The sequence below is a fragment of the Anthonomus grandis genome, chromosome 24, assembly GCF_022605725.1.
Source record: "Anthonomus grandis grandis chromosome 24, icAntGran1.3, whole genome shotgun sequence".
NCBI classification, from domain to species: domain Eukaryota; kingdom Metazoa; phylum Arthropoda; class Insecta; order Coleoptera; family Curculionidae; genus Anthonomus; species Anthonomus grandis.
In genome coordinates this window covers 1983267-1994706 of record NC_065569.1, presented here as the reverse complement: position 1 = coordinate 1994706, position 11440 = coordinate 1983267, and the positions used below count along the sequence as shown (strand labels likewise).

At 35.9% G+C, this 11440-nt stretch overlaps 1 protein-coding gene across 1 annotated transcript; it reads right to left on the bottom strand.

The window, feature by feature from the left end:
• Positions 1–3741: 3741 nt before the first annotated feature.
• LOC126749352 (uncharacterized) lies at positions 3742–7164 on the bottom strand. Its single transcript, XM_050459021.1, has 4 exons — positions 7065–7164; positions 4586–4855; positions 3872–4227; positions 3742–3816 (listed from the first exon to the last, which is right to left on the bottom strand). The coding sequence occupies exons 1-4, from the start codon at positions 7162–7164 to the stop codon at positions 3742–3744; spliced, it is 801 nt and encodes a 266-aa protein (XP_050314978.1).
• Between the last annotated feature and the right edge of the window lie 4276 nt (positions 7165–11440).

The window sequence follows — 11440 nt, the reverse complement described above, 5'->3', positions numbered from 1 at the left end:
TAATACATCATATTCCAGAAAGTCATCCGGAACGATATTAAACTTTAACTCTGTCATAACGTTAGACATTTCAAAATTAGCTGTAGACTGATTTGAGATATAGTGTCCAGACAATAATCCACTAATGCAGGTACAACAGGTTTCAATTTTATTAATAAATTTATTAAAATGTTTCTTAGTCATTAAAGAAATATCTGAACCGGTATCCAAAATTCCATTCATCTTTATACCATCAATTTTCATTTCACATAACGAGTTTCTATTGCCAGTTTTACAAACATCTACACTTCGGCGTTTTTCAATACTTTTCTTTAAAAAGCAATCCTCAGCTTTGTGTCCCCTTTTAGCACAAAAAGAGCAAGTTAAGGGGGTAGTACTGGACTGGGATTGACCTGTATAGGACGAGCTTCTTGCCTCATTATTTTGAGGACAAAATCTTTTAAAATGTCCCTCCTTACCGCATGTAAAACACGTAATAGTTCTTTTTCTTTTAAATGTCTCATTTTCAGCACCTGCATAAAAGCGTTTACGGGAAGATTCAGTTGGTTTAAATAAAGTTGTATCGGAAATGTTATTCTCCAATCTGGCTTTGTCTGGTTGACGTTTAGGTGCAGATCCTAAATAGGCAATTAGCTCTGAAACTTTTTTAGGATTTTGATTGCTGGCGGTTACCCTTACATCGCTCTCCATAATGCCGTGCACGACAATCTCGACAAGACCAGGTTCTTCCCAGTGTACACGTGAATTTCGAAGAAGATTTTTGAAGAACCTTTTCAAAAACATACGCCTCATAGGTATTACACCGATTGCTGTTAAAGTCAGCTGCTTTTGAAAGAAGTTCTCCTAAAATTTTCTTGGGAGGAAAAGCCTCGGAAAAATCTCTAAAAAAAACTTCCCAACTTTTAACATCCGGAGACCAATTATCAAACCAGGTCTTGGATACTCCCGTTAATAATCTTCCTACTCTAACAATGAGTTGCTGATCTGACCATTTAAATTCATTTTTTATACTTTCGATTTCGGCCAGCCATTTTTTTGTATCCGTAAAATCTGGACGAAAAATCGGCAAATCAACATGCTCAGGAGCTGTTCTAGAAGATTTTATTGCCTTAAGCAATTCCAGAAGCACCTCACTGCTGGCTCCTTCCATTATAATAGAGTGAATGTAGGCGTGTCAGTCCAACTTCTGATATAAAAAAATACACAAAAACAATAGTAATTATTGTGCACACGACAAACGAAATCTTATCACAGCAACTCGACGGCTCTTTATTGTTCGAGCGGAATACGTAGAATGAATTAACTCGAATCTCGATTCCTCACGTGCCGAGTGCCGACCGTAGGCGATCGGAGTGCTGTTTTCTTTTTTCTTTTTTTGCCTGTATAAGGGATTTTTGAGATATGGAATTCCCTTATCTGTGAAATTCTAACACTATAGAATTACTCGGTTCTTTTTCCAACTTAAATTAATAATTTTCAAGATTCTTATTGACAACTAAGATTTGCCCAGCAAAGTTAGGAAAGTTTCTATTTTGTTAATAAATGCGCGACCGCGTTAATTATTAATTTATCACCGCGTTAATACCTCAGTATCGTTCGTGTCCGTACCACCACTACTGTTACCGCGTTTACTAAGTAGTTCTCTCACTAAGTAAGTTCTCTCTCTCCTTAAGCATTTACAATAACTCCCTAAAACACTGTTACTTCCCATCCCCCTGGAAATCGGCTTCGTCGGTCATTGTTATTCCTAAACCCGGAAAAAACCTTACTTTTCCCCAAAACTGGCGTCCAATAAGTCTTCTCCCCACTTTAGGCAAAATCCTTGAGAAAATAATCCTATCCCATATTTAATCATTTTTAATTTCCCACCCAATTATCCCTGCGGAGCAATGTGGCTTTGTAAAGGGGCTCTCCACAGTTCACCAACTGTGCAGAGTCCAGCAGAGCCTCATTGACTCCCTAAATCGCTCCCACTCCACCCTCATGCTGGCTCTGGACGTTGAAAAAGCTCTTGACCTCTCCTAAATAAACGTTCCTTTCAAGTCAAAATCAATAACACTCACTCTCTTACCCGCAATATTAACGCAGGTGTTCCTCAAGGCTCACCTCTATCCCCTATCCTATACAATATTTACCAAGCCGATTTGCCAAAAACGCCCCGCACCCAAATAGCCCTCTACGCCGCCGACATCCTAATCTATGCATCCTCAAAAAAACCTTAAAACAATCCATTCATATATCCAATCCCACATGAACCTTATATCCAAGTGGTCTAGCCGATGGAGGATCAAAATCAACGCAGATAAAACTGAAGCGATTTTGGTCTCCCGGAGGCGAGACCGCTCAATCCCCCCCATAAAAATCCACAACTTCCCGGTCCCATATAAAAACCAACTCAAATACTTGGGTTTTTATCTCGACCATAAAATATCCCTAAAACCCCATATTACTAAAACCCTCTCCATATGTAACAGCTCCTTTAATGAACTCTATCCTTTATTAAACAAAAAAAGTCCCTTCTCTCTCAAAAATAAACTGCTCCTTTACACCCAAATTATAAGACCCAAACTCCTCTACGCCGCTCCTTTGTTCATAAACTGCCCCAAGACCCACCTACAAAAGTTCCAAGTTTTCCAAAACAAAATTCTAAGAATAATTACTGACGCCCCATGGTTCATTAGAACCGCTGACCTACACGCAGACCTAAACATAGACACAATTAAACAACACTTAATAAAGACCCACACAAAATTTAAAGACAAACTCACAATCAATAGTGAAAGCTCTATAATGAACTTCTAACAAAACCCAGACCAGACAAAGCATCTTTTGAAAACGTTTTTTCACATTAATGCTCACTACAAGCTCCGCCCACTCATCTCCTGTCCTAAATCCCGCCCCTCATCTTCATCACCTCGGTCCCGCAGTAATCAACGCGTTAAATTCACCTACTGCGCCTAACGGTCCGAACACCCATCAGACCGCATATTATACGCCAACTTTTAACTTAACAGAGACGCAGAGGGGAAATGCCCATAAAAACGTATTGATATTCTTCGATTCATAGGCGTGCGAAATTATTTTTTTTAATAAAACTTAATATATTTAAATAGAATAAAAATGTGGTATTTAGTAAATAAATATACTTGTAGTAATATGGTGTAAAGTTACGTAGAATAATGTTAAGTAATAAATATATGCATGAAATAAAGATTTTTTTCCTATCCTGTCTATGCTAATCTTAAAAAGAAAAAAAATCAAAATATTATTGAATTACTTATTTTTTGACAATCTATTGATTTTCTTCTTTAAACTGTTAGGCCCGCGATATTTTTTAAATAAAAAGAATTGTGTTAAGCTCCAAAATTTTAGAATATTACTAGCAAGAGGTATTTAGAATTAATTTAAAAAAATAAAAAGTAACTACCTTACTAGTGATTTGTTTGAATACTTTAAAAAAAATCAATTGATTGTCAAAAAATAAGTAATTCAATAAGATTTTGATTTTTTTCTTTTTAAGATTAGCGTAGGCGGGATATGAAAAAATTCTTAAAACGGGGTTATATCTCGGAGTTCGTAAATTTTAAACACCCAGGTGATAGGGATGAATTTGTCACAAATGACCTCTAGAATCACTATGTCAAGAAATAGTTGTACTTTCCAATCACCCTGTATATATCGAAAACGTTTAAACATACATAAAATTTATTTATTATATTTCATTCTAAAATGTAATATTGATTAGTCCTCGTCACTGGTATTTTCTTCGGCATCGCTTTTATCGGATTCATCTTCACTGCTATCTTCCTCGCCAAGCTGGATAATTACATGGAGTGGTTCTATTACATATCAATACATGGAGTGGTTCTACCTCTTCCATGTATTGATCAGTTTCGTAGTATTTTTTTTCAATATTTACTACATGTTTACAGCATTCAGCCCAACGTGCAGGTGTGATAGAAGCAATGCCCAGTTGTACTTGTTCTATTAAATTTCTAATGGATATGTCTCCAGTAGTATTGCGACTACGAACAAAATGTTTCAACTGGGCCCATATCAGTTCGATTGGGTTGAGATCGCACATATAAGGTGGTGTACGCAACGGAGTATGTCCATATGAACGTAATACTCTATCTACTACGTAGTTTTTTTCATCCTCAGGTGGTTTATGTTGTTGAATCAACTGGAACAACTCCCATTTGCGTTCAGCTGGGTTGTGAGATATTCCTAAAAGTAATTTATTATTGATACCCTAAAGATATTAAACATTAGTATTTTTAATTTTTTTTTTCTTTAAGTAAGTATAGAGGATGAAAAAATTTATGCATTTTGTGGCCAGTAGGTAACCTATTATTATCCTTTAAAAAATAATATTTAATATACCGCGAAGTTAATGTAGAAATAAATATATCTCTAAGGACCGATTTTTCAATCCAGGGTTATCCCTAACCCCAGAGTCAAACTTATTATAAGTATATTTTCTTCTTTGATGAGTCATAAAATGCAAAACTTTACCATATCAATTGTAGCTGTTCGCAGATATTTTTTCTTTTAATATAAATACAAATAATGCGTTTTTACTTACCATTTGCCGTCAACCAATCGATCATAGTTTTCTTGGTGCTTGATTTGGTCGGCACTTTATTCTCTTGCACGGAATGATATGGTGCATTATCAAAGATGACCACTGAATTAGCCGGAATATTGGGAATTAATTTTTCCTCCAGCCATTTCATAAAACTTTCGCGATTCATTTGTCCGTGATAATCCCCAGTTGCTTGACCAGCTTTGAATATCAAACTGGCATTGGGAAAAAAGCCATTCTGACAACCCGCATGAACAATAACTAAACGACCTAAAAAAATGTATATAAAATATTATAGCAAGAAAAAAAAACTTTTTATACTAAGTTTTTCAGTTAAACACTATAATTATAACGAAATTTTAATGCTTACATTTAAACCCTCAATTTATTTAATTAACTACAAAAAATTCTTACCACTTGCTCTGATGTTACTAGTAATACCAAAAACATCAGTGCTTTGCCAACACTTTTGAAAAGTCAAATCGTTGTCGACCCAGGTTTCGTCTATATAAACTATACTTCTTCCTTCATTTCTATACTTCTGTATCGCGTTTATATATTTATACCGCCAATGAAGTATAGAGGGCCTTTCCATCAATATTTTCCTTTTGTTTTGACATTTCCTAAAACAAAACCCATTTGCTTTTAGTAAACATCTTAAAGTTTCCTTGGAATACGGAAAATCAATGGTCTCTCGCAACTTCTGTAGAAGTTTGGTCGTCGTTGGAACAGTTTTTAATTCCTGGTAAAAGTTATTAATTGTGCGCCTTATAATTGGAAAATCTTCAAAGTCATTCTTAACAGAAAAGCGAGATTTTTTGTTAGGCGGTGGCACAAGCACATCATTTGGCCTATCTCTATTTTTTTTCTCATCTTGTTTATGAATCTTCTGTATAGTGGACTTAGAGACGCCAGTGTACATGCAAACACGATCGAGTTTTCTCTTTAGAGGAATTTTAAATGCATTGTTTTGAGCTTCCTCATCGCAACCTCTATAAACATTTGCAACAATTTCCATTGATTGCCCGTTTAGATGTTTTCCTTTTAAAAACCTATTTCCTTCCATCATAAGGCCAAATATAGCTTTCGGTATACAAACCTACATACAAAAAACTTTGTTTACAAAATTGAATCGGCTATAAAAATTAAAAATATGAAGTTTTTTTATGCTAGTATTTTTAGTTTACTTTTTATCTTTGTCTTCTTTTTCAGTAAAGTCAAATCATACTTACTGTAAATCTTATATTTAAAAACTCAAGAAGATTATATCAATTGTCTATAAAGATAACAACACAAATTAAAACTAAATACTCAAAAACTTAAAGACAAAACGTTAAAAGAAATACAACAATAAAAAATAAAAGAAAGAACCACCAACGCCAACGTCCATATAATCCAGATATTAATGGAATCCTCCCTACGCCTATGCGTAAGCTAAACTTGCAGAAAACCGAAATAAATAGATAATAAATAGATAGATAAATAAAAATATAGATAGATAAAAAACACCTGCAGATACATTATTTATTCAAAAAACCCCATCGAGAACTCCACCGTTTATCGCCTGTTGACCAATCACGATGTGATATTTCCGTATTTAATACATAGTAGGCTGGCAAAATGAGGCTTTGTTGCCGCCTCGTGAATAAATCTGAGTATTTATAAAAGGGACATAATTTGTTTTACAATATAAATGTATTATAAACTTAAATAGATACATTACTACAATTTTCGAAGATAAGAATATATGTATATTATGAGATGTGAATATAGTATATATACAGGATATTTAATACTTAACCTTAGTGCAAAGAAATATTAACACATATAAAAGGATTTGGAGAGTGACAATGTTGGTGCAATTCTTAAAGACTAATATTTGAAATAAACGTGGCAACCGCGCCACACTCTCTTCTCCCGTAAAAGGGCTTGTGGCTTCACTTTGCAGCGAGCAGCGGTAGAGTGCGTATTAAAAAAAATGTAAACGGTCTCATACAAAACACCTTTGTAACTGAATTTAATAAATAATTACGTGAAAAACCCAAAACGAACTTCATTTAAAAAGAGGTCAGCAATACAAAAAAAAGGGCTAATCACCCTAACAAAATTGGTCCTTCGTCCGAATTAAATGCAGTAACCAGTGATATCTGTGCTAAAATAAACCGTTGCTCGCTCCACCTAATAGTGGGTAAGTCCTTTTATTCCAATATTCCTCTCATTATCAGTGCCGTTTTGTTCTGTATACGGATTGTGTGCATTTCTTCATATGAGTTTTATGCGACATTATACGATTGTAAACCCAAATACGTTAAATTTCTATGCGAATATATACTAAATCCAAATACGAAAATCCCACTCAATACCATCCACGCGCCGCATCATACGGGTCCAACGCTTTCATTTGCATCTCTCTTACTCTTGCACCGCGACGATACCGACGTTCAAATATACCTAGTTTTCTTTCTTTCTCGCTCATTACCGGCCGCTCCATAACCAGATTCATCCGGATTTCGCCCGTTGGAACAAAATCCTCGTCTGTGCGGGCAGGAGGGCATCGAGCGCGACGTTGTCGGTTGCATTTTGAGGAGCATTAAGAGAAGCACTTCACCTTAATAAAATTTATTAAGGGATACCTTATTTTCAATTGCGTTTTACTAAGCGAAACACTTCACTTTAACATTTTATTTCTCTTTTGATAAAACATGTCGGTAGACAAAATTAAAGCGCTCAAACGTAAAAAAGGTTCAATAAAATCGAAGTTTACTATATTTTCAAATTTTTTAAGGGGGTTAAGTACACACGATGATTTAGATTCGGATGATTTTCATCAATTAAAAACCCGTTTAGATTTGAGTGAAAATATAATTCACGAGTTTGATGAAGTCCAAGAAAATTTAGAAGCGATTGTAGATGACGCGGATTTAAACGAGCAATTCAAAGAACGCGAACTTTTTTGTAGTACATTTTATAAAGAAATAGCAAGAGGAAAAAATTTACTTTCAAGACTTGAAACGGATAGGAAAAGCGTGGTTTCAGAGCACGAGAATTTTGAAACATTGCCTAATGCAGCTATTAAGCTTCCTGCTATTGGGGTCCCAAAATTTCGAGGCGACTATGAGGGTTGGCTAGAATTTAGAGAAACTTTTGAATCTTTAGTGCATTTAAATAACTCGCTAAGTAGCATAACCAAATATCATTACTTAAAAAATTCTTTGACAGGCAATGCTGCCTAAGTTATTGCCTCTCTGGAATTTTCCGCGGTAAATTATCCCATTGCTTGGGGTTTGTTAGGTTCAATAACTCCCGACTTTCAGTACAAAATCACGTCAAGGCTATTTTCAATATACCCGTAGTCTCCAAGCAATCATCCAAAATACTTCGAAACATTATTGATACGTTGTCAAAGCATCTAAAGGATTTAAAACAGCTTAAACAACCGGCAGATACGTGGGATACGTTAATTATATACATTATAAGTACAAAACTTGACAATACGACAGTTCGAGACTGGGAGGAATATATTTCTAAAATAGATTCTTCCCAGCTGAGCGATTTAAAATCATTTTTAAAGTCCAAAGCTGATTTGCTCGAAACTATAGAGCTAAAAAATACGGATACGAAAAATCAATCATTTAAACAAAATCGATTCAATACCTCGAAAACGTTTTATACGGAAAATACGGATAACGGTCAAGACTCCTCGAATGTCTTATTTTCAAACTCAAATAACAACAGTTTCGGTAAATTTCAATGCGCATTTTGTAAACGATCGAATCATTTTATCCGTAACTGTACAGATTTTTTGAGATTAACTGCAAACGAACGATTAAACCGCGTTAAAGAATTGAGACTCTGCACAAATTGCCTCAGACAAGGCCATAAAGATGATGTCTGCAGGTTGTCGAATTGCAGGAAGTGTGATGCTCGACATAACACTCTTTTGCATATTTCGAGGCCAGTAGACAACATAGACAATTCCGGAAACGTGCAGAGCATTTCAACAACTTTGACAAGCTACGATACGAGTCCCGGTAGTATCATATTATCCACTACGCTTGTTCAAGTATTAGGAGACAATAATAGAGCCCACACGGTACGCTTTATTGGATTCCGGATCGCAGTCAAATTTTATATCTTCCAAATTATGCGAAAAATTAAATCTAAAAACGACGCGAGTCAATACGGCCGTGGCGGGCATAAACAGTGGCATATTAAATATTAACAAAAAATGTCATGTTAGTGTACATTCACAGCATACTCCTTTTAATGCGAATATTTCTTGTTTTGTCATAGATCGCATTTCAGGAACCATGCCCAGTGTACCGATAAACATACGTAACCTTAGCATCCCAAAAGATATATTTCTAGCGGACGCTTCTTTCTCAGAACCGGGGCCAATTGATATGTTAATCGGCGCATGTCTATTCTACGAACTGTTACTTATCGGCCAAATTAAACTTGGAGTCAATCTCCCCATTTTACAAAAAACAGTTTTTGGTTGGGTCGTGTCTGGGCCTACCGGCGATCAGAATAAACATAGTCAGGTGATCTGTAACTTTTCTAGTAATTTAGATATTCAAAGTCAGCTGGCAAGGTTTTGGGAATTAGAAGAATGTAACACCAAGACTCATTTTTCTAAAAAAGAATTGCTGTGCGAGGAGCACTTTCAATTAAATACTAAACGCGACCTTAGTGGTAGATTCATCGTTTCTATCCCTCTAAGAGATTCTTTAGAAAAATTGGGCGATTCAAAACCTCAAGCTGAAAAACGTTTCTTAGCTTTAGAGCGAAAATTATCTCGTGACCCAACTTACAAAAAAGAATACGCGAAATTCATGCAAGAATATGAAGATCTGGGTCATATGCGGAAAATTATGTCAATTGATACGCAAATCATTTCATATTATATGCCACATCACGGTGTATTTAAGCGAGACAGTTTAACAACTAAACTTCGAGTAGTTTTTGATTGTAGTGCTTCGACATCCACCGGCATTTCAATGAATGATTTGCAGATGGTCGGGCCTACAATTCAAAACGACTTGCTCTCAATTCTTCTACGTTTTAGAATTTATAACTTTGTTGTGGCCTCAGATATCGCGAAAATGTATCGTCAAGTTCTCATTAATCCCGACCAATGTTCTTTACAAAGAATTTTATGGCGATACAATAGCACAGATCCCATAAGTATTTATGAACTCCAGACTGTTACCTACGGGACCAGTAGTGCCGCGTTTTTAGCTATACGTTGTCTTTTCGAATTAGCAAAGGAATGCGAATCCGCGCATCCTGATGTCTCCGAAGTAATCCGAAACGATTTTTACGTTGACGATGGATTGTTTGGGGGTGAATCCATTGAAGAATTATCGCAACTTTGTCTCAAAGTTTTTGAAGTATTGCGTTCTGCAGGATTCATATTACGAAAGTGGCATTCCAACTCCGAACAAATAGTAAAAAATATCAATTCTAATGCGAGCTCGACTGGTGACGTTGTTAAAATTGGATCAAACGAGGCGACTAAGACCCTCGGACTTGCTTGGTCCAATGGTCAAGATGCGTTAACTTACAATATCGGCATGCTTTCTAGTACAGGTCGTGTAACAAAGCGAGTCATTCTTTCTTGTATTAGTCAAGTGTTTGATCCTCTTGGCTTACTAAGTTCATGCGTAATAACTATAAAGATCTTACTTCAAAAACTTTGGTTAGAGAAATTATCCTGGGACGAATCGGTTCCCATTTCAATTCATTCATCGTGGCTAAAATTTCGTGACGAAATTTCAGTTTTAAATAATTTAAATATTAACAGACATGTTACTTGTAAGAACCCAAAGCATATTGAAATGCATTGTTTTTCTGATGCAAGTATATCCGCGTACGGCTCTTGCATTTACATTCGTTCCATAGATGAAAACGGTTCTATCTACGCAAATCTATTATGTTCTAAAACAAAGGTAGCTCCTCTTAAGGTTATTACCGTGCCTAAACTTGAATTATGTGGGGCTGTGTTAGCTGTTAGATTAGCAAAAAGGGTATCTTCCGCTTTTAGAGTAACGATAAACGAAATACGATTCTGGTCGGATTCGACGATAGTTCTAGGGTGGCTAAGACATTCCCCAAATTCGTTAAAACCATTCCAACAGGGTTGCCGAGATTCAGGAATCATTTCCTGATAATTCATGGACACACGTACCGACCAAACAAAACCCTGCGGACATTTTATCGCGCGGAATATCTCCAAAAGAGTTGGTCGATTGTTCCTTATGGTGGCACGGGCCATACTGGTTATCGGAATCTAAGGATCAATGGCCAAATGCACATGTTGTTTCAAACGAACTGCCCGAATTAAAATTACAGACACTTATCGTAAACGAACCCGATATAAACCCTATTATAGAATTTGACCGATTTTCGAATTTCAATAGATTGAGACGAACATACGCATATTTAGTTCGGTTTCTTCACAACTGTAGGAAACCGTGTGAAAGGATTATAGGTTCTTTAACTTCATCGGAAATAAATAACGCATATTTACTTTTAATAAAGCAAAGCCAACGGCCTGATTATTTACCTGAATTAAACGCTCTCTCCAATAATCTTCCTATTCCCAAAAGGAGCAAACTTTTTAGGCTAAATCCTTTCATAGATAAGTCAGGTGTCTTACATGTGGGAGGTCGACTAAGTAATGCTGATTTTCATCGTGATAAGCAACATCCTATTATTATTTCAGCTAAACATAAACTATGTAAATTCATTTTTAAACATGAACACGTGAAGTTGTTGCATGCCGGTCCGCAGCTACTTCTTAGTCATATTAGAGAGATTTTGTGGCCGATCGGTGGTCGAAACTTAGCCAAA